Below are 24,457 nucleotides of genomic sequence, written 5' to 3'. Positions count from 1 at the left end.
CAGGAACTCGACCAGTGTGGTGTAAACAAAGCTGACAGTTCATTAAATATCAAATGGATCATTTCCAATATTGTCAGGTTTTTGGACATTTCTGGATTTTGGACAGCTGGAGTTTGGACACCTGACCTGTGGTACAAATCCATTTTTGCTTTTACTGTTTCACCACAACAACAAATAGGACTGTGGGAATAGTTAAACATAGACAGAACTGTTTGACCAAAGTGTAAAAGATTGTTATCAGAATATTATTTAATAGTCATTGTACAGATTCTGTCATACATTGTTGCATACTCTCTTATGTATATGTGTCATTTGATCTAACTCTCATTCATCCTCACTGTATATCATTTAACGCTAAAGTGTTCCAACAGTGTAAGGACAGTTGTATTTTTAGCCAGGTTGAAAGCTTGCATTAGAAAGAAGTTTTACAATGTTTTATAATGTTCTGATCCATATGCACTTATTTTACATTGGATTGATTACATTACATTACATTGTGAAGAACCTAAATTTAAGTTTGATCCATTTTGCAGAATTATTGTGGGAAATGTGCATCATTTAGGAAGGGAATAGAGGGAGGCAATGAGAATGAGATTAACAAACATAAATAAAGGAATCCAACCTACAGAGTGCCGAGAATGTGGAACCTGCTACCACAGGGAACAGTTGAAGTGGGGAGTATAGATGCAATTAAGAGGAAACTAAGAGCATATTTGGGAGAAGGGAATGGATGATAGATTTAGATGAGAAAAGAGGGGAGGCAGGAATACCAGCATGGACTGGTTGGGCTGAATGGCCTTGTTCTGTGCCATATATCACATGGAATCCCCATCCTATAAGAATGTTTCTAATCAAGTACCATAAACCAGGCACTTTCATGTAACTATGTGGCAATAGCTGTCATCAGCTATTTGACATGAAATTTGAAATGTCCATCTAACTTTTAAACACTGAATTTTATGTTGCCATTTTGTTCAGTACTTCCCCTCCAGGCATTAGGTGCTCAATTTGCGATACTTTGGTTACATGGAGAGACTAAAGAAGCTTGGATTGTTCTCGTTAGGACAAAAAAGGTGAAAGGATGATTAACAGTAGTGTTCAAAACTATGACTGGTTTTGATAGAATAAATGAAGATAACCTGTTCACACTGGCAAGAATATCGTTAACCAGGAACACCAACAATTGCCAAAACATTCCAGAAGGGTGATGACTGTGAAGTGGCACCTTGACATTAGTGTAAACTGTATTAATGATTCTCTATGTTTTCTGTTAGGTTTTACAAAATCTAGGCAAAGAGAAGTATCCACCCCAGTCCTTTGAGCAGGTTGGGACACGAATAGCCAAAGTATTAGAAAAAGTAAGTTGCTCAAAGCAATTTAATTTGAATTGCAGTTCTAAGTCAAAGTACGACGTCCAAGTTTCAGTTGACATTTACCCAAATATATCTGTGTATTTTGTTGAGTATGTAGTAAATTGTGGAGCCAGTTTCAGATCTATACCAATCACTGATAAAAGCTGAAGTACAGGGAAAGCATACTGTGTCCCTGCAGTTTGTCACAAAGGTTCTAAAAAAATCAGTTCACGTTGGCCTTAATTCCCCTGAGCCTGTTGCAGCAGTTCACCACTGCTGTACAGAGTACCCCACTAATACTGCCAAACAGATGCCTTTTAATTGGACACACAAACCTTTGGCTACAAGGCAGTAGAATGATTCAACGTCCGTGCACACACAATCATCCAATCATCTGCAGCACAGATGGAGGCCATTTGAACCATTAAGGCATGCCAGCTCCCCACGGACCAATCCCGCTTTCCCTGCTCTAACCCCATAGCCCTGTAAATCTATTCCCTTCAGATGTCCATCAGTTTTGTTGTGTAATCATTGATTGTTTCCACGCCCACCACCTTCCTGGGCAGTGAGTTCTAGGCTATTACTTGCTGCGTAAAAGAAGTTATTCCTCACATTCTCCCCAAAATCTTAAATCCGTGTCCTGTTGTCATTGCACCATCAGCTAATGGGAGCAGTTTTTTCCTTATCTATCTTATCTAAGTCTATGCACCTCTATCAAATCTTTGCTCAAAAGAGAACAGTCCCAGCCTTTCCTTGTAACTGAACCCTCCCCCCACACCCCCGCCCCTTCCCTGGAAGCTTTCTGGTGAATCTCTTCTGTACCATCTCGAGCACCTTCACATCTTTCCTAAGGTGCGGTGACCAGAACTGGAATCAATACTCTTGTTGTAGCCTAACCAGAGCTTTATAAAGGTTAAGCATAACTTCCCCTGTTTTTTACCCTATGTCTCTATTTTAAGCCCAGGACCCATATGCTTTGCTAACCACGCTCTCAGTATGATCTGCCACCTTCAAAGATGCACATGCACCCCACACCCCTCCGTTCCTGCACACATTTGAGAACTGTGCCATGAAATCTGTGTTGCCACTCCTCGCCCCTTCTGTCCAAAGTTCATTACTATGTTGCAGAATAAGACAGGATTTTGGGTTCTTTTTCATGGTAATTTCTAATCTTCGCTGGGATATCAGAACATACTAGTCAGAAGCTGTGTGGAAACTTAAAGCAAACTATCCTAGCCATTTTTGCATATCTCAGTCTTTTTTTAATAGCTTCAAATATTTATTTTTATATTTCTTTACAGACGAATAGTATAACATTTTTATTCAAATACAGCACGGTACACCGTTGCAAATCCATCAGCGTTCAAAGAACCTTTTATGGAAACAAAATGTCTAAAGCTAGATTTTTGAGCTATAGAATGAGAACCAAGGGTTTCAAGCATTTATCCCATTGGAATCAAAAATGTTTTGTCGGCTCACTTTTGTGATTCGTATTTCAACAGAATCAAACATCCTGGGTGATTTCAAGTATGGCTGCACTGTATTGGAGGGTTAGAGGTCAAGGAAAGAAAGCCATTGACTGCCTACGTCAAGCATTGCACTATGCCCCTCACCACATGAAGGTGAGAACTGCCATGTGTCATGATTTAACGAAACATTGGCAAATATCGTTTAGTCTGAGATGAACATAATCTTGGGCAGTAGAGTAGATAATCTTCTAATATTTTTGGTGAACCTGTATTGAACCATTCAATATCAGTAGTATTTCTCATCCACTCCTCTTTCACAGTGATACTAGAAAAATATATGGTCTATACCTTTCCTGGGTAAGTAGGTTTGGAGATGTGCATTTGATTTCTCTTTTGTTCAGCATTGTGCTGACTTGGCACGTAAAAATCATGTCACTGATTTGTCACACATAGCTGAGTTTCTTCAATGTGATCAGCTACCAGGAAAAAGTTTTGTTCCAGATATGGTCCATTCTTTTGAGTTCTCATGGTACTTGGACAAACGACATAGCCAAGACTAGGAAAGAGGACCTGTTTGGGGAATTATCAGGAACTTGGAACGAAATTAAAGAACAGGTCCTCAAGGGTTATAATCTCTGGATTACTACCTGAGCTACGTGCAAATTGGCATAGGGGTGAGAAAATCAGGGAAGTAAACACATGGCTGAAGGAGTGGTGCGGGAAAGGGGGGTTCCATTTCATGGGGCACAGGCATCAGTATTGGAACAGGAGGGGTCTATACCATTGGGACGGTCTCCACCCGAACCGAACTGGGACCAGTGTTCTCACGGAAAGGATAAATAGGGTGGTCACAAGGACTTTAAACGAGAAAGTGGCGGGGAAGGGAAGGATAAAATTACAAGAAGTATAATGGTTAATAGGAGACAGGTTAGTATGTGAGGGGTTGGTCAACTGCATAGAAAATTATGAAAAAAGTTAAAAGGAAGTTAGCCTAGACCTCAACCTTTTCTGATTTTGGCTTTAGTGCATGCATAAAATGTTTTGCTCCAGGTGTAATTCTATTAACCCACTAGGAAGCTTTTATTAAAACAAACTTTGTTTAACAAAGTTAAATATAACAAAAATAATTAGCATAACTTTAATCAATTGAAATACTTAAAAATGACATGGTATAATTCCTAACAGCTAGCTCTCCATAGTTCCAATATAAGCAATATTCCCACAGACATACATTTTCAGTTAGCACAAAAAAAGATTTGCACACATGGGTGTGACATTTCCAGCCTTTTAATCCCTCTGGACAAATACAAAAAGACACCTGTCTTTTGACTCCCGTGCAGCAGCCTCCAGAGAAAGATCCACCCCCAAAGAGCAGAACCTCAGAGAAAGTGGACTCAAGGAGGACTTCAGAAGAGCAGGATGTTTATGCAGCAAGTTGTTGTGATCTGGAATGCGTTGTCTGAAACAGTGGAGGAAGTAGAGTCAATAATAACTTTCAAAATGGAATTGGCTATGTGCTTGAAGGGAAAATTTAGGGACAGGGCGAGGAATTGCGATAGCTTTTTCAAAGGGCATGATAAATCAAATGTCTTCTGCTCTGGTCAACATGTGGCTCCAGACCCACAGCAATGTGGTTGACTCTGAAAATGCTCTAGCAAGGCACTCAGTCCAAGGGCAATTGAGATGAGCAACAAATGCTGGCCTTGTGAATGATGCCCACATCCCATTAAGTATAAAGATCCCATCTCCTGTGATTATGTCAACATGGCTCCTTTTAAAAACTATTCTGTGCTTCCTTCCATTTAGCCATACTGCGAATCTACTTTCATATTTTACCCTTGGTACCTGGTAATTTTAGTTTGAGAAGGAATCTCAAACTAAAGCGATGCTTTATCCTTTGAAGATCAAGGTGCACTCTATTAAGTAGAATCATAGAATCCCTACAATGCAGAACGAGGCCATTCAGCCCATTGTGTTTGCACCAACTCTGACAGTATCTTACCCAGGCCCACCATCCTCCCCTATCCTGTGGCAAATCCATCTAACCAACATATCCTGGGAAACTAAAGGGCAATTTAGCATGGCCAAACGACCTAACCTGCACATGTTTGGATTCTGGGAGGAAACAGGAGCACCCGGAGGAAACCCACGCAGACACGGGGATAACCTGCAAACTCCACACAGACAGTGACCCAAGCCGGGAATCGAACCCGGGTCCCTGGCACTGTGAGGCAGCAGTGCTAATCAATTAGAAGCATTGTTTCTCAAAATAAGCCCTGGGTCGATCAGATACTCAATAGATTCATGAATTTATAACGTTTGAAGCTTGTTTCTGTTTGTAAAATTGTTGAAGTTACCTCGTCTGAACTTAAAATGTTAGATTTATTATCCACGTCCCAGCCAATGAATCTTCCATGCAGACAAAAACATCAGATGTTGTATACAATATAAAAATCTGTTCTTTGCATTACTTTTCCAATAATTGTTAGCAAATATTAAATGTTCAGGTAAACATAATTTGCAGTTGAAGTCACGACAGCAACTGGATTGTGCAGCAGGTGTCTGGATTAGCTTTTTTATAAATGTTCCAAGACAGAGTGAGATGAGAGCTTGTTTGGCATATTCTCATTAAGAATGACTAACAATCTAATAAAATAGTAATCCCTGCAGTGCAGAAAGAGGCCATTCGACCCATCGGGTCTGCACCGACCGCAATCCCACTCAGGCCCTATCCCCACAACCCCATGCATTTACCCTAGCTAGTCACCCTGGCACTAAGGGATAATTTATCATGGCCAATCCACCTAACCCACACATCTTTGGATTGTGAGAGGAAACCAGAGCACCGGAGGAAACCTATGCAGACATGGGGAGAATGTGCAGATTCCGCACAGACAGTGACCGAAGCCAGGAATCGAACCCGGGTCCCTGGTGCTGTGAGGCAGCAATGCTAACCGCTCTGCCACCGTGCTGCCCCATAAATATGAGGTGAATACTGAGAAGTGTACCTGTTGCAGTGTAATTACAATGTTCTCTTCTCTCCCTCACCCAATAGTTTTTTTCTTCAAATAATTCTGTTTAAGGCACGGCCTTTGCTCTGTTTACCATCACGATCCCAAACTTCCTGTCGCTTGCCATCTCAACTCAGGATCTTGCTGTCATGCCCACATGGTGAATGGCTACTTAGTAGCTGTCCAAAAGCAAAGTAAAGGGATTAAGGAAGGAATGAAAGAAAAACGGAACCAGCAACGCGCACACACAGGCGCGCGCTCACACAACCTGATGGGGACAGAGGGTTGTGATCTGAAATTGTTGAATTCACTGTTGAATCCAGAGTTTCAAATCAAAAGATGGGAGATGGTTCCTTGTGCTTGTGTTGAGCTCAAGTGAAACACCGTAGCAGGCCATGGACAGAAAGGTCAGAGAGGGAGCAAAGTGGAGGAGTAAAATAACAGGCGACTGGAAGCTCGGGGTCACGGTTGTAGACTGAACAGAGGTGTTCCACAGTGCGGTCACCCAGTCTGCGTTTGGTCTCCCCAATTTTTCAGCTGGCCTGATTTCTCCAAGTGAATTTTTAAATCTAATTACATAGCAGCATTAGCAAATTTTAAAATGTCTTCCAAGCCAGAACATAAGGTGTCTTTGGAGTTACAAGAGCAAGGGGATAAAGGAAGTGCATTTCTTTATAAATGAGGGGTTAGCACTTCACTATATATTGATGGTGATGAACAAGATGTAGCTGAGAGCCAAAAGCTGCCCACAAGCTTATTTGATCCAATCTAAAAAAGAAACTTCCTGTAAACTGCTTCTTTGCAGTCTGTGCAAAGCCAAGTTCACCTTCAAACTATTTAACATTCCTGAGCAGGCAAGGTGTATTTTGCTTGAGGGAGAACCTGACCCCTTGAAAGCGGAAGCCAAAGTTCTCTCTGAACACAAGAAGTGTGGACCTTTATACATCAGGGTTCCCAATACAAGTCATGAAGCAAAGTCCAGTTAACAGTCCTTGATCATAAATTATAGTTCCTTTAACAGCTTCTGATAGTCTCTAACCATGATCCAGAGACTATCTGGTATCCTTGGGTCATAAAGCACAATTCTCCTGGTAGTTGTAGTCAAGTCCAGACAACCAGGTCGTCCGGACTCTGAGACCTTCCAGCATTTTCTCTTTTGGTTTCAGATTCCGGCATCCGCAGTAATTTACTTTTATTATCAACCTGAAACCCGTTTCTCTCCGTCTGACCTGCTGAGTATTTCTAATATTTCCCGTTTTTATTCCAGTTTCCAAGATCTGGAGTATTTTGCTTTCGTGTCGGTGTTTCCCTTGGTTTTGGACTCTGTGTTTTTGATATTCAAATTTGCAGGCTGTTTGATAATGCCACATCTCCAAGCGGATAATCTAACATTGCGAAGCAGTAAACTGAACTGAAACTTCACATCAAATACTTCACTAACTTGTGTTTTGTTGTGAGCAGGATGTACCTCTCATTAGTTTGGCGAATATTTTTCACAATGCTAAGTTATGGGATGATGCCATCATCGTCGCAACGATGGCAGTGGAAATCGCTCCGCACTTTGTCGTCAATCACTTTACCCTGGCTAATGTCTACGTAGCAATGGTAAGGAGCCTCGGTTGGTTTGAGTACCTTTCATGGTTAATTGGTTTGGCTTTTTTAACATTCGTTCATGGGTCATGGGTGTCACTGGCTGTCCAGCATTTATTGCCCATCCCTAGTTGCCCGAGGGCAGTTGAGAGTCAACCACATTACTGTGGCTCTGGAGTCACACATAGGTCAGACCAGGTAAGGACGGCAGATTTCCTTCCCTAAAGGACATTAGTGAACCAGATGGGTTTTTCTGACAATCGGCAATGGTTTCATGGTCATCAGTAGATTCTTAATTCTGGATTTTTTAATTGAATTCCAATTCAACCGTCTGCCGTGGGGGTGATTCGAACCCAGGTCCCAGAACATTAGCTGGGTTTCTGGATTAATTGTCTAGCGATAATACCACTAGGCCATCGCCTCTCCTCAATGAATTTCTGAATTTCTATTTACATTGATTTCACCGGGCTTCAAGTTATTGATGTGTTGAAGTAGCACCTCTCTTTCGAAGCATGCAGATGTTTGAAGAATTGGCATGTAAGGAACACTTTTTGTCTGTAGCTGATTTACCCCATTACTCTTTGCTTTTTCAAATTTTGCAGTGGGAAGATTTATTTAATTCTGCTGCAATTTCTGCTTCGATGTAACATGTTGCACTTCAGTGAAACCCGCAGCTTAGCACTAGTTCAAGGTCATCAATGTGAATGCAAATCCAATTTTTGAAAATAATATCAAAAACCTTGAAAAGCATGTGTCAATGAGTAGCTTCCAAGCAGATTGCAGCAAGAAATACCAGTTTTCCTCCTACCAGAAGCTGACAGCTTTTACCCCACATTATAAGCACCCCTGCCATGAAGTAGGTGGAGAGTATAGCGAATGTCTTGAGTTAAAAGCATTATCGTGGAAACCAGAGTGTCCAAGATGGGATGTTGAACTTAATTATCAATGACTTGCATTGAGCTTGATTGGGGTCGTGTCGGAGGGGGATAACTGAACCACTGAAAGGATAAGATAACACTTAGAACAGACATAGTCACAAAGCAGTCACCTAATCTCGCTCCCCAGTATCAAGGAAATTATACAGTGAACAACAAATTGGTAATGTGCGTAAATCATGTATTTGCAGTATTGGGAAGATTGTAAATGAGCAAGTGTTATCCACAATGGCTGTACAGGAGGACACCAGGGGAAAGATAAATGGGAACATTGGGTGATGGAAGTGTGCTTAAGACTACACTAGAGGGAATTCTGCCTCCAAAAAGTAGGATGAGGTGAGGGCCAATGATTTGATGAATGCAACAACTGGTGAGGTAATGGGGCAGCCTCGCAAGACAGAGTACCAGCAAAACTCTAGGAAATAAGAGTACACATGATCCAATGACCTCTGGAAGGAAATCTTCTGCTGGGTGCCTCCACTTTCTGGTATTGGAAGTGGGATGGTGAGAAGCATAACTTAGTGCAGAAAGGAAATAGACAGAGAAGGGACTGTGTAAGGTCCGATAAATAAAAACTGGAAGCGGAGCACAATAAATTCGACTTCGCAGCTTGGAATGAGAGTAGGCACTCATGCCAGGACAACAATCGTGTCATAAGAGAGTGTTCGAGTAGAATTGGACCCACTATTGTTCCACATAGCCTAATAAAGGACAGCAATCGCTGGATCAAAGCAGATTCTACTGTACACATTTTAGCTGGAAGAAGTTAGTGGAATGAAGATAAGTTGCTTATGATAATTAAGTTCAGCCATGCAGAATTGATTATGAAATTGCAAGCGAGGTTCTATGTGACTGTGACAAATGTAAACTATCTTGTCGACCAGTTTTGCAGCCTTTATGACACGGTTAACCACACCATCCACTTCCAACTACTGGCACCCAACTGGGTGGGACTGGATTTGTTCGGCTTAATTCTTATCTGTCGAATCATAGCCAGCGAATCACCTCCCATGGCTCTTCCAGCTCCTGAACTACTTTCTCTGGTATCCCTTGGGGATCTATTTTATCATATTAAAGGGGCTAGATAAGTGCAAGTTGTTGTTGTATTGCTGGGCCAGTGTTCATGGATTTAACAAAGGGCCTGGGTGAACCCTCTGGTGAACCCTGGGGGTGAAAGAAGCTTTGCGCCTGTGGTTCAAAAGATGATGAGGCTGTGGAATTTGAATTTTCTGAATCATTAGAGGACAGCACAGTCAGGTGGCTGAAGGTTTACCAGGCTGATTCCGGGGATGGTGGGACTGATGTATGAGGAGAGATTGACTCGGTTAGGATTGTTTTCACTGGAGTTCAGACGAATGAGGGGGGATCCCATAGACACTTATAAAATTCTAACAGGACAAGACAGGGTAGATGCAGGAAGGATGTTCCCGATGGTGGGGGAGTCCAGAACCAGGGGTCACAGTCTGAGGATTCTGGGTAGACCATTTAGGACGGAGATGAGGAGACATTTCTTCACCCAGAGTGGCAAGCCTGTGGAATTCATTACCACAGGAAGTAGTTGATGCCAAAACATTGAATGCATTTAAGAGGCGGCTGGATATAACACTTGGGGCAAATGGGATCAAAGGTTATGGGGAGAAAGCAGAATTAGGCTGTTGAGTTGGACGATCAGCCATGATGGTGATGAATGGCGGAGCAGGCTCGAAGGGCCAAATGGCCTCCTCCTGCTCCTATCTTCTATGTTTCTATGTCACTGCCGCATTCAAAGGTAGTAGTCTCAGTGGTGTGAAGAGATGGCGCCGCATTCTCAGGGTGTTAAAAATTGTCTCCTCTTCCTCGTAGGAAGATTACGAGAAAGCGATGCGATGGTACGAGTCCACTTTGAAGCTGCAACCAGAGTTTGCTCCAGCTAAAGATCGTCTCCGCACAATCCAGTGCCACTTGTTAATGAAGAAGGAGAGGCGCTCTCCATGAGGGTAACAGCTGATAAGCATCAGGCACATTCATCCAGTTCCTGCTTCAGATCATTTAAAATGGTACACCTAGTTTAATTGAGGGCGGGTTTCATTTGTGACAATTTAGTAGATGGAACATGAAATGAGCTGTGGAACAAAGCTTTAAAAAAAGAAATATTGTAACTATCACACCTTAATATAATTACAGGAAAGAAAAATAAATTACATTAAAACAGATTACAGTGAGTGGGTATTGATTTTGTATTTCAAATGATAATGTACAAAACTTTAAATGGTTTTCCGAATGTTTGTGTATGCAGATCAAGTCAGGAAACTGCAATTCTAAATCCTTGTGGGCAATAATGGGGACTTGTGTGAAGGTGGAACAATAAATAATTTCTCAATGACTGAAGGTTTTATTTATTTTGTTTTCTGAGTGCATCTGTTGTGTAATACTTGTAAAATCCATTAGGTGCTGCTCATGACAAAACAAAATCCTGTTTGTATTTTTAATGTAAATAGATCCCGTTCAGTAGAAAAAAAAGACAACAAATTATGCCATTCACTTCAATTTAAAATTCAGAAATACAGCTTAGAGTCTCACTGCAAGTAATTGTATAAACACTTTAATTTTCACTCTGAGTTGGTACACACAAAATGAAGGTGCAGAATTGGAAGCTGCATTGTTTTCTGTTGGTGTTTGGTACAAAGCCCAAATATACATCTCTACAGATAATTCACTGATCAAATATATGTCATGATTGATTTTGAACTACTGTAATCTGCTCAAAAGTGCACAATAACTTGGTTGCAAAATCAAATTGTGTTCCCAGTTTACAGCTCATGAGTTGGTAATAGTTAATTGGATAGAACCAATTGAATCAGAAAGTGCTTCCAATACATTTGGGTTACCTACATAATGTACTTTGAATAGTATTTTAACATAGGGACATAGGAAGAATCTTAGAATCCCTACAGCACAGAAAGAGGCCATTCGGCCCATCGAGTCTGCACCGACCACAATCCCACCCAGGCCCTACCCCCATATCCATACACATTTATCCACTAATCCCTCTAACCTATGCATCCCAGGACACTAAGGGCAATTTTAGCATGGCCAATCAACCCAACCCGCACATCTTTTGGAGTAGGAGCAGAAGTCGGCAAGTTCAGCCCTTCGAGCCTGCTCCGCCATTCAATCAGATCACGGCTGATCTCTCCCTGGTCTCAAATCCACCTCCCCACCTGTTCCCCATATCCCTCTTTCCCTTTTTTATTAGAAATATATCTATCTCCTCCCTGAAACCATTCAACCATTCAGACTCCACCGCGCTATGGGGCAGCGAGTTCCACAAATTCACCACCCTCTGCGAGAAGTAGTTCCTCCTCATCTCAGTTTTAAATCCACCGCCTCTCAACCTATACCCTGTGACCTCTTGTTCGAGATTGCCCCACAAGGGGAAACATTTGATCTACATTTACTTTATCAATCCCTTTTAAAATGTTATATTCCTCGACCAGATCCCTTCTCATTCTTCTAAACTCCAGCGAAGACAAGTCTGAACTGTTTAATCTCTCCTCATACGTCAACTACTTCATCCCCGGAATCAATCTGGTGAACCCCCTCTGAACTGCCTCCAATGCCACCACATCCTTCCTCAAATAAGGAGACCAAAACTGGACACAATACTCCAGATTTATAGTTTTTTTTCCTGTGGGTTGCCTGAAAAGTGAATCTTGTTAGAATCTTGTACTGCGCTGCTATGTTCTATGTTAGGTTGAGTTAACAAACATCTTTATTGATCACATTTAATGGGCAGTTCAATGTTTAATTTTTCCTTCTTAACTTTCCTCCAAATTATCTTTCCTGCAGGTGGTGCTCTTAATCTACTATTAAAACTTGCACAGTAGTCTATCGAGGCTTATTTAGGAATTTTCTTTTCTATTTACTCGGATTTTTACCATAAAGCAACTTATTTTCTTCCATTTAAAAAAAATCTAAGTTAGCATTGAACCACTTTTTAATATCCATGTAGGTGTGTCGGAGAAAAATATTTTTTCAATGTTTTGTGATTGTGATGTTGTCAACTGCAGGTAGAGGGAGCTGGTTGAGACATGAGATCCAGATCAGGAAGGGCTATTAAGGCCAGACAATCTGCCCCATCTAGAGTCTGGAGAATTGTTCCATTGCTGTAAAGGGAAACGTGTTGCTGAAGCTTTTCATCTCACACACATCTGGACAAATGCAAGAATGTCAAATTTTAAACAATCACAACCATAAATTGCTTTGATCATTTGATGTTCAACATTCTTGTGTTTATCCAGATGAGTGTAAGACAGAAAGCTTTGGCACTTTTCAGCAATATTATTCCATTATTGACACCCACCTCTCCGATGTATCTGGCGATCGCTCAGATTTTAATTATTTTAGATCTTTTATATTTGTATGCATTTCCATAGCTGATGTGTTATCGGTGAATATACTAATTACACAAACAACAAAAGGGACTGATTTGCCATAACATATTTAGCCAAATTGTGTTTTCTTAGTGTATTCCCAGGGTATTAACGACAAAACTGGGATCACTTTGCAGATTCAAACGAGGCATTAATTGGATTGTCACCTGAAAAGGAAGAATGTACGGTGCTACGGGGAGAAGGGGCAGGGGTGGGCACGCGTGGTCCTGCAGAGAGCCTGTACAAAGACAACAGGCCAAATGGTCTCCTGTGCTTTCACAATTTTGTGATCCTGTGATCATTTAAGGAACGTTAAATTCCCTCCCTTGTCTTCCCAGAAAAAGGGGAACAATCAAACAAAACTATTAACCATTCCGAGAAACCCTTTGTTCTTGATATGGTAACGCCAGCAAAAAGCAACTGCTGCCACTTCTCCCACATGGGCAAACCAACCCATATGTGGCTGAATGTTGCACAGAGAATTGAATTTAGCGGGGAAGAAAAGCAACTTTAATACCACTTTCTGGCACAGATGGGGATTCTCTTCCCGCTGTCACTGTTTCATCCAAGTTTCTAGTTGCGTAGCTAATTCAATGAAATTCAGGTTTTTGTAACACACAACCCAGGATTTGCCTGTGTAAATAATGATAAATTTAATGTGCATGCCGCTAGTGTATAAATGACTCAGCAATTGTGACGGGAAGAGAGAGACAGAGTTACAAATTGCTGGGTGATTGTGCCACTCTGCTATTGGCCTCTCGTACAATGGAAGCTTGCCATCAACCTGCCTCTAAGTTTCAATAATTCTTGCATTTGCACTGTTAACACAAATTAAACTCCCAGCAGAAAGTTAGGGCTGGTACTTAATGATGCATTGGCCCCTTATACTTGTGTTTCTGCCGTGCTGCTCACAGCGCCAGGGACCCAAGTGAAATCTCATTCCTGCAGGTAGTACAATTTTTCTTTGAGATTCAAAAATGACCCTTTATTTTCTCCTTTCTGTCTCTTTATTTCTCTCTCTTGTCAATCTTGCCCTTACCTGAAGAATGAGGGAAGAAAATCTAACCAATTGAGCAAGCAGAGAGATGTCCTGCTCTTGTAAATCCTAGGTCTGTAATGGAGAGGCAGGATATATGAATAGAATGCTGTTGCTTCTCAGAACGCTTTCACTCTCCGACAGGTTGAGCATACAGTGATAATTCCAGGCCTTAAATGCTCTTCCACTAGGGGCGGCACGGTGGGACAGTGGTTAGCACGGCTGCCTCACGGCACCAGGGATTCGGGTTCAATTCCGGCCTTGGGTCACTGTGTGTGTGGAGTTTGCACGTTCTCCCCCTGTCTGCGTGGGTTTCCTCCAGGTGCTCCCGTTTCCTCCCACAATCTAAAGATGTTCAGGTTAGGTGGATTGGCCGTGCTGAATTGCCCCTTAGTGTCCCAAGATGTGTAGGTTAGGGGGATTAGCGGGGTAAATACGTGGGGTTGCGGGAATAGGGCCTTGGTGGAATGCTCTGCTGGAGAGCCGGTGCAGACTTGATGGGCCGAATGGCCTCCTTCTGCACTGTAGGGATTCTATAATGATTCTATTCTAAATATTTAAGAAAACCGATATCAGCAGACTGAAATTCATAATCAGTGTCATTTAGATGAGGGGTAAGTGATGACTAGTTCATCTGAAAAGGGGACTCTTCAAACCAAACAAAAATTGAGAACAACTTTGCTAGTGCAGTGCTTCGTAAATTGGGGTCCACTGACCCCTCTAGCTTGACGAGACTTTTTAGGGGTCTGCAAAATAATCCCACTTGAGGGCAAGAGAGTTTTTTTTAAAAACGCAAGAGGCTGGAAGAGAAGGAAAAGGAACCAAGCTGCTCACTTTGTGAATTAACATAACCAGTCATTCCCAACTTCAGGGACTTGTTTGGCTACAGAACTGTCAATCAAAATAGAATGTCCCCCAGCAATCTGTCTCATTGACAGATTCTGAAAACCGTCTTTCCGGGCTGGTCAGTGTGTTAATGTTACGACAGGACGCACAACTGATAACAGATAGGATTTTAAAGTTTCTTTTATAATGCATTTTGCGATGCCGTAAGTTAGGTTTTTGTAAACAGCACTGACCTGACGGAGAATGAATAAGCCACTAATGAGGTTTATAAACCAACTTCAATCTATATTAGTTAGTATTTCGAGAAAAATGGTGACTCATGATTTTTTTAAACGATACCTCTTCATTTTTAAGAGTCTCGATTTATGAGACAGTGGGACTGGCGTGTCTGGAAAAATAAAGCTATTTTGCTTTGAGTGGTTGAAAATAGGCTTATCAGGGGGGAAAACGCATTTTAAATCCATTCCAAAACACCAGCTGTTTATAACCCAATTTTAAATGACTTTTCAAAAATATTTTTTTCTCTCCTTTCTATAGTCAAAGTTGGGGACAAATTAAGTACCAAATTAAATTAAATTCTTTTTAAAGTATGCTTTAAAAATACTATTGAGAATGTGCCTGAGAGTGTCCTTGCACTCAAAGGTTTTCGAGCTTTATTTTTTAGCAAATGAGCACGATTAGTTGATATTCCCAGTTTGATTAATTCGTACAGAGACCGCGGGCTGCTTCACGTGCAATGTTATTCCAAACTCGCAGAAAAGATCACAAGTCAAGTTTTGTTGAATGTGTTTTGTGCTTAAAATTAAACATTTTTGTATCAGTTTACACCAATATTGCAGAAATTATGACATTGAAAACCAGTGCAATTGAGAGGAAACACCAGTCTATGATCTTTTATCAAAGATTCCAATATATTTTCTACCACTTGATGTTAACAGGTTGATAATCCCCTAGATTTGATCCCTTTTTTGAAAATCAGATTTGCATTTGTTCTTTGCCAGTGCTGTAGTTCATTAAAAAAAAATCTCTGTCCTTACTACTTTCATTCTTCATTTATATCTTAACCCGCAAAAACAAGAAGTGGCTCTACTCATTGGACTTTCCGCTGCAATCTGCAAACCTCAACCTCTTGGTTTTAAATCCAGGCGAAATTGGTGGGTTGAAAATCTCTTTTGGGGCGGCTCGGTGGCACAGTGGTTAGCACTGCTGCCTCACAGCGCCAGGGACCCGGGTTTGATTCATAATAATCTGATCAGTAAGGAAATGGGATGGCCTGCTCCTGCTCCTATTTCTTATGTCCTTATTCCTGGCTTGGGTCACTGTGCGGAGTTTGCATGTTCTCCCTGTCTGCGTGGTTTTCCTCTGGGTGCTCCAGTTTCCTCCCAGTCTAAAAGACGTGCTGGTTAGGTACATTGACTCGAACAAGTGCCAGAGTGTGGCGACTAGGGGAATTTCACAGTAACTTCATTCCATTAAGCTTTACTTGTGACTAATAAATAAACGTTATCTCTTCTCCATCCATGCTCAATTCCAAATAGACGTAGGGCCATGGAATAAAATTGCCCACAAATTGGTGAATGTTGTGAAAGTCACCCTGGAAAATCTGATGCAAAAATGAAGAAGTAAACATCTCACTGGCTATCATAAGACAGGCAGCACGGTGATTAGCACTGCTGCCCCACAACTCCAGGGACCCGGGTTCAATTCCAGCCTTTGATTGTATGGAATTTGCACATTCTCCCCATGTCTGTGTGGGTTTCCTCCACATGCTCTGGTTTCTTCCCACATTCCAAAGATGTGCAGGTTAGATGGATTGGCCATGCTAAATTGCTTCTTAGTGTCAGGGGGATTAGCAAGGTAAATATGTGGGGCTACGGGGATAGGGCCTGGGTGGGATTGTTGTCAGTGCAGACTCGGTGGGCCCAATGGCCTCTTTCTGCACTGTAGGGTTTCTTTGATTCTAAGACATCATTGATGGGTGGAAAATTGAGGGGGTAAGGCCCACAGTTAGCCAAAATGTATTCCCACTGGCGAAGCACATTGAAGTGAGATGAGGAAAATCAGCCATCATGTCCAAGATGGGAAACTGTTCATCGCAACACTCCTTGGCTTGATAAACAAAATCCCCACCAAATATAGACCATCCCTGACTGCCGGAAGAGCAGGTGTGGACCTTGTATTCGGAGATATTTTACAACATGAGAAAAGCATTCAGAAAGGATTCTGTATTCAGATGCCTAGTATTTAATTCTAAGTTTCCATTATAAACTGCAGCCCAATATTCTTAAAGCTGTATGGTGCCATGATTAACGATGTATTAACCTAATATTCTATTGTGCCACTAATACTTGACGGAGCTCTGCGCTTCAATTAACAAAACAGTTAATTATTACAAAACCCATAACCCAGATCACAAGGTGGTTAGCCTCCTTTTTGTTTCAGTTTGTTTATTAGTGTCACAAGTGCATTAACAGTGCAGTGAAGTTACTGTTAAAATCCCCCAGTCGCCACACTCCGGCGCCTGTTCGGGTACACTGAGGGAGAATTTAGCATGGCCAATGCACCCAACCAGCACGTCTTTCGGACTGTGGGAGGAAACCGGAGCACCCGGAGGAAAGCCACGCAGACACGATCAGAACATGCAGACTCTGCACTGAGATGCAGCAGTGCTAACCACTGTGCCACCCACAGACTGTTCGCACACCGACTTGCCATTCAGAAGCAGTGTGTCTCCTGCCAATACAAGATGACCACCGATGCCCATCTGTGCATGAGCACTTGTCCGCCCATGCGCAGAAAACCATTGACGTCATTGGTTAACCACTGTGCCACATTAAACAGAGAAGGTGCAGTAACGATGGATAAGAACACTGGTGATCCAGATTTTTCTATAATAACAATGACGAGGCTTGCCTTTAGTGACCAGGAAAATCTGGCGGCTATTTCTGGTGCAGTTAGGTGCAGAAATCTATAAGTTGCTATCAGAGGTGTGCTGCATTACCATGTTGTGTGCTGCTGAGGAACCTTGGTGATGAACTGCAATAATGAGGACTTTCTCATCATTAATTTTGACTGCAAAAGCTAGGGCAAGTATTTGTTTACAATGGCATCGGAAGTGATAATTACTGATGAGCAACTGCTGTGGCTCCGGAAAAATAATTTTAAAAGTGTAGAGTCTCACTTGCTCAGAAGAAAATTATTGGAATTTTATTTGAATTAAATTTTTGATTAAAAAAAAATTGTTTTCTTGTCTCTCAATTCCATCTGTTCTTTCTGATCTTTATTTCGCTTTCCGTAAACCATTTGAATCCAATTTGTTTCCTGGTTTCGACTTCCAGTTGTGAGCTCTGCATGGCCCCGTGAAGATTCTCCAATCTGAGTCTCACTGTTGCTTGCTCTGTCACAGGTGCTGCAGATCCCCTGCAGAGGACAACACAGTAGCTGAATCGGGGGAAATCTCTGCTGACGAGGCCGCAGAAACCCTGTCGGCATTAGCCAGCGAGGTGAGCCATGAACGCTGTTCCTTTGCCTCTGAGTGCAAAAATCCAGGCCATGGTGACACATCCCTCTTCTTCTTTGGCAGTCCCTCAGCATCGAGGAGGACTTACTTCCACTTCAGAGAGGACAGTGGCTGAATAGTCCAATCTTGGAACCGCAGACTTTGCCTCAAGTTTGGCAGATGATGTTTGATGAGGAGGTGGGGCTCTGGATTCTGCACTCTCTTCCCACTCTTTACGCTGGGCCTCTGTGTACTCCGCTTGCTGACGCTCAAGGTGATTGGAGCCTTTGTGGATACTTCTCCAGTTTGGAGAGGGTGTTGCACCGTTTTTTTGATGCTGGCGTTTGATTGAAAAGGGAAAAATGTGTGTTCCAGGTAACTCTGATTGGGCATTTTGTCTTTAAGCTTGTGGGTCACCAACGCTAGATTGGCCGCATACACTGAGAGCCTCTCCGTATTATTGGGACCTCTGTAACCCTAGTTACACTCAGGCAGCGGACAGTCTGACTCCCCCTAGTAGTAGTGCAAGGACCAAGGCCCAGCCTTCGGGAAGTGACTGGCTACAGAAAATCTGCCTGGATTGGCAACAGATCTTTAAAATGGGTACTAGCAGTTTGTACAAAGTCATTGGAAAGTATCCCAAAATTTCCAAGTAGGCCGAGGGAAGATTAAAGGCGCTGGGGCCAAGGCCTACCCACCCAGGGGCCCAACCTAAATACTTCATAACCTGTTCCCTATGCGCCCCATGCCAAAGTACAGGCCAAATTGGAATGTCTAGTGGAACTTGGCATTATACACCCAGTACAATATGCTGAATGGACCACGCCAGTCATCCCTGCTATAAAACCTGACAATTCGGTCTGTCTCTGTAGGGATTATAAATTGACAACAGAACCTCCCACTTGTATGCGAAACTGGCTTGGGGGGGGGGGGTGGGGGGGGGGGGGTGGAGGGGGGAGGTGTCACATATTTTCCAAATGAGACATGAGCCACGCATATCTCCAACTGGAGCTTGAAGTGTCAGCCAGGAATTATGTCACAATAAATACTCACAAAGGACTGTATGGATACTCGCTACCCCTTTGGGGTGCCTTTGGTTTGTGCCATTTTTTAGAGGGTGATGGAAAACATCCTTCAAGAGGTGCCCAGAGTGGCAGTCTACATGGATGACATTTTAATCTCAGGAGTAACTGCAAGGGACATTTGGAGAGTTTGCAGGAGGTCTGACGCTGTTTTTCTGATGCTGGCATTTGATTGAAAAGGAAAAATGTGTGTTCCAGATAAACGATGTGACGTACCTCGGGTACAGAGTTGACAAGGATGGATTGCGCCCTGTTCAAAGAGAAGGTGAAAGCCATTAAAGGAGCTCTGACTCCAAGGAACACAATCGAGTTGAAATCTTTCCTCAGTCTCATAAATTTCTATGGAAAATTCATGCCGAACTTGATAACCCTGCTGCCACCACTCCACGTACTGTTTAAAAAGAAATCAGAAATGGTTGTGGCAAATGCCACAAGAAAGACTTTGCAAAGATCAAATAACAATTCCTGTCAACAAATCTAACACATTACGACCCCCTGAGACCACTTGTTGTAACCTGTGATGCTTCTCCCTATGGGATAGGAGCGGTACTATCGCACCATTGGAATGAGGGGACAGAACGTCCAATAGCATACGCATCACGAATCCTTGCGATGCAGAGAGGAAGTATGCCCAGGTCGAAAAAGGGAGTTTGGCCATGGTTTTCGCGGTGAAAAAGTCCCAGCAGTACATCTACGGTTGGCATTTCACAAACCTCTACTGGGCCTCTTCAAGGAAGACAAGGCGATTCCTCCCATCGCATTAGCCCAGATCCAAAGTTGGACGCTGATATTAGATGCCTATGAATATACTTTAGAACACCACCCAAGGAAGCATATAGCCAACGTTTGATACCTTAAGCCACCTGTCGCTAACCACCAGCCTACCATCTCCGAAGATGGATGAAGTCGTCATGACTCTGAACTTCATGGAGACTCTGCCAGTATCCACCAAACAGATCCAGGCATGGACCCAAAAGGACTCAAGATTCTCGTAACAGACAAAGGGACCCCATTACCAATGGGGAGTTTCAGACCTTCATGAATACAAATGGAATAATGCACATCCGGACAGCACCTTACTGCCCGTCTTCAAACGACATGGCTGAGCAGGTGGTCCAGACATTTAAAGGTGGCATGAAGAAACAAACTCCAGATTCCCTGGAAACAAAGCTCGCGTGTTTTCTTTTCAACTGTCAGACTATGCAGCATGTGACGATGGGAATAGCCCTGGCAGAGTTATTGATGGCTGGATTAGGCTGAGCCTGATGCTCCCAAATTTGGATGGCAAAGTTGTGTTGAAGCAAGAAGCCCAGAAAAGAGGCCACGATGGTCAGAGACCAGGTAGAGTCTTCAAACCAGGAGATACGGTCCATGTGAGGAACGTGGGTGATGGTTCTCTGTGGATTCTAGAAGTTGTTCTCAAAAACAGGACTGGTGTCATATAAGGTGCAAACCCAAGGATACAATTTTCAAAATACACATCGTCACCCTCGTCACAGGAACCCTCTGCAGAGGCAATGGGCTCTATGGACGTGCCACAGGCAGCATCCTTCACACGGGCCTGCGGACGGGATGTTCCACCCACTAAAATCTCACGAGCCAGTCCTCAGGACGCTGATGATACTGGCTCAGATATGGAGATAGAGGCGGCAGAAACCCAGTCAGAGGCCACCACCGAGGACAAGCCTCCTTAAAAGGAACATACACAGTTCAGAGTTAACAGGGTAAAAATTTCACACCAGATCTGCTTCCGATTACAAGGGCGGCACGGTGGCATAGCAGTTAGTACTGCGGCTCTTTAGCGCTTTGAGTGAAAGAGGTATTTGTTGACCCATTACACACCCCCTGACCAGACCCTAAAAGCCCTGAAGATGAGGCCACAGGTGAAGGCCCCATCATCATGGGAATGAGGGGGAACATTCGGACTCGGAGGGGGAGGGGTGTGATAACCCCCACGAGGTTCATGGGGAAATCTCTGATTGAGATCCCAGTGGGGCTTTGAGTATGAGTTCCCCTGGTAACTAGCATGGCCTGCCCCGCTGAAATTCATTACCTGAGCTTTTTATGAGGCAGGCCCAGGACTGGGCCTGCTGAACGGCAGTCCCAAGCAGGGTTCAGTGCGTGTACACCACAGTGGTGGGTTTACTTTGTATTCTGTAAATAAACTATGTTCCTTTCCAGTCGGGCTTCTTGAGTCATTACAACGACATTCTGTGTAAAATAGTCGAGGTAGTCTCGAACAGTTGTTATTGGAAGTGCAGTGGGATAGAAAGTACACATGCTATTTCCATGCTGCGGTGATGTCTCCAATTCTAGGCACTGGGTCATTTCATTAATGGTTAGTACCCTCTCTGTGCAGACAGCATAATCTCAGTGCACTCTATTGTTCCAGAAGCCAGTCAGGTCAAGAGCACTTTAGCTGACATGAAAATTCCAGTCGATGAAACAAGATCACTGTTTGCTTTTAACTTCAGGGCCTAAATGCAGCCCAGAATGGAATCCTCGTCTGCTGTCAGCTGATGCAGGTTGTACTGGACAATCTTATTTATTATTTATATATTTATTAGTTGCAAGTAGGCTTACATTAACACTGCAATGAAGTTACTGTGAAATTCCCTGAGTCGCCACACTCCAGCGCCTGTTCAGGTACACTGAGGGAGAATTTAGCACAGCCAATGCAGCTAACCAGCCCGTCTTCCAGACTGTGGGAGGAAACTGGAACACCTGGAGCAAGCTCACGCAGACACGGGGAGAACATGCAAACTCCACACAGACAGTGCCGGGAATTGAACCTGGATTGCTGGAGCTGAGAGGCTGCAGTGCTAACCACCGTGCCACCCTTGTAATCGGATGCAGATCTGGTAAGATGCTAGCAATAATCCCTGATGTGAAATTTTTACCCTGTTAAATCTAAACTATGCACGTTCCGTGTAAGCCAGAGTCTGTGCCTGTTTCAGATTTCCAGTTTCCTATGGAGATTCTTTGCGATTCATTGGCAGTGGGTGCTCCCGTGTATCATGTCTTTGGAGTTAGGTCACACTGACAAATAATTACACACGTAATAACATAACCTGAGGGATTTTAAAAAGAATTTGTTCTTACGGTGTGGTCGTCACTATCCGTGCCAGCATTTATTGCCCATCCCTAATTGCCCCTGAACTGAGTGGCTTGCTGGGCCATTGAAAGGTCAACCACATTGCTGTGGCTCTGGAGTCACATGTAGATCAGACCAGGTAAGGACGGCAGATTTCCTTCCCTAAAGGACATTTGTGAACCAGATGGGTTTTTCCGACAATCGATTTCATGGTCATCAGTAGGTCATTCCAGATTTTTTTTGTTGAATTCAAATTTCATCATCTGCGGTGGTGAAAGTCAAACCCAGATCCCCATAGCATCACCCTGGGGCCTGGATTACAGGATGATAGCACTGTACCATCGCGTTCCCTTAAAACATGTTGCCTCATCACACATACTTCATATGCACTCTTGTGCAATTTTCCAATCTTCCGGTGAATGGAACTAATAAACATTCCCGGGAGAGGAGTTCCGATAAAAAATCAGGAAGCTTGTTTTATTTTGTGGAATAAATGTGACTAAATGGACTACTATTTCTGGACTTGTTGAACTTTCTGTAATGCTTCATGCAAAAGACAAAACAATCATACAATTCTGTGCCAGTCTGGAAGTTTACTTAATTTATATTTCTTTCTGGTCAGAGTCTGGTGAGCAAATCAATCAACCCTAATTTAATTTTCAGACTGGGACATGGCCTGGTTTTTCAGAGTCTTTGTGGAACTGATCTCAAAGTAGGTCCTGTCATTTCCTGACACCCCCCCCCCCCCCCCCCCAACCCCCCCGCAAGGTGGATGTAAAGTTTCCCATCGTACAATCATCCATCGTACAAATCACACCATCATCCCAGAGCCTACAGCAGGGGGGCTCACAATGGTTATGAAGTGGGGGGTGGGGGGGTTGATCTCCTCTCTGAGAACTAACACTCAACCAGGGAGAACTAACACTCAACTGCGGTGGCACAGTGGTTAGCACTGCTGCCTCACAGCACCAGGGACCTGGGTTCGATTCCCAGCTTGGGTCACTGTCTGCACGGGAGTCTGCACGTTCTCCCCATGTCTGTGTGGGTTTCCTCCAGGTGCTCTAGTTTCCTCCCACAGTCTGAAAGACGTGCTAGTTAGGTGCATCGACCTGAACAGGCGCCAGAGTGTGGCAACTGGGGGAATTTCGCAGTAACTTCATTGCGGTGTTAATGTAAGCCTTACTTATCATAGAAATCATAGAAACCCTACAGTACAGAAAGAGGCCATTCGGCCCATCGAGTCTGCACCAACCACAATCCCACCCAGGCCCTACCCCCATATCCCCACATATTTACCCACTAATCCCTCTAACCTACACATCCCAGGACACTAAGGGCAATTTTTAGCATGGCCAATCAACCTAACCAGCACATCTTTGGACTAATAAATAAATAAACTTTCTATAAACAACCACCCAAAGAGAAGCTCCTCCCATCACAATTTGTTAAAGAGTGTGTGAGAAGGGGGATTCTCTGCGCTTCAGCAACCTTTAGTGGTTAAATCAAAATAACCACCTGAGACTCTCTGTAAAGGCAACAAGTAACACTTTATTTATCTAACTGACAGTGAACAGGTTAACTAAACTATTAACAAACCGAATAAAACACTCTTCTAATGGAATGCTGTTTGAATAAATACAATTCCCACTCATTAACAAAAAAAATAGAATTTTTAGTCACACTCAAAATGCAACCAGGTGTTATCTTCTGGAATCTTCTGTCTTCTTTATCTTCTGTTTTCACTTCCTTCAGTTGGTACCTTTGCGATTGGGATGAGGCTTTCTTTTAAGACATAAATGTGGCTGTTACGCTGGCAGACGACAGTTACTGGCTGTCTCTCTGAAGCTGAAAGAACTGTGAGCTGTGGCAGTTGCTGTCTGGCTCTCTGGAGCTGGGAGTTGTGGCTCTTATACCCCTGATGACATACCAAAATCCCCACAGTAAGATTGGTTTACAGGTGATCAAAACATCAAATTCAAAACTGATAGGTTGTTGCTGTTCAAGTGCCTCGTTTAAACTGATTGGGCAAACTTCAAAAACAACCTGTGGCCTTGGCAGCACCACTGTCTAGGCTCGCGATATAATGTTTCAGTCTGCACACAGCATACACCTGCATCTCTTCTAACTCTCT

The 24,457-nt window shown here is 43.1% G+C and overlaps 1 protein-coding gene across 4 annotated transcripts in view; it reads left to right on the top strand.

Annotated features, from left to right (window-relative positions):
* The window catches only part of ttc17 (tetratricopeptide repeat domain 17), a 103,554-nt gene extending 92,834 nt beyond the window's left edge, over positions 1-10,720 (top strand). For 2 of the 4 annotated variants that reach the window (XM_078221057.1, XM_078221058.1), the window contains 4 exons: positions 1,275-1,358; positions 2,855-2,974; positions 7,294-7,437; positions 10,200-10,720. In XM_078221057.1, coding sequence (XP_078077183.1) covers positions 1,275-1,358; positions 2,855-2,974; positions 7,294-7,437; positions 10,200-10,331 — 480 coding nt within the window. In that variant the 3' untranslated portion in view covers positions 10,332-10,720. The remainder of the gene's footprint in view (positions 1-1,274; positions 1,359-2,854; positions 2,975-7,293; positions 7,438-10,199) is intronic. The other 2 variants (XM_078221060.1, XM_078221059.1) reach the window with 1 other exon arrangement.
* Positions 10,721-24,457: the final 13,737 nt, after the last annotated feature.

The sequence above is a fragment of the Mustelus asterias genome, chromosome 9 (genome assembly GCF_964213995.1).
Source record: "Mustelus asterias chromosome 9, sMusAst1.hap1.1, whole genome shotgun sequence".
NCBI classification, from domain to species: domain Eukaryota; kingdom Metazoa; phylum Chordata; class Chondrichthyes; order Carcharhiniformes; family Triakidae; genus Mustelus; species Mustelus asterias.
This window is presented reverse-complemented; position numbering and strand designations above follow the sequence as displayed.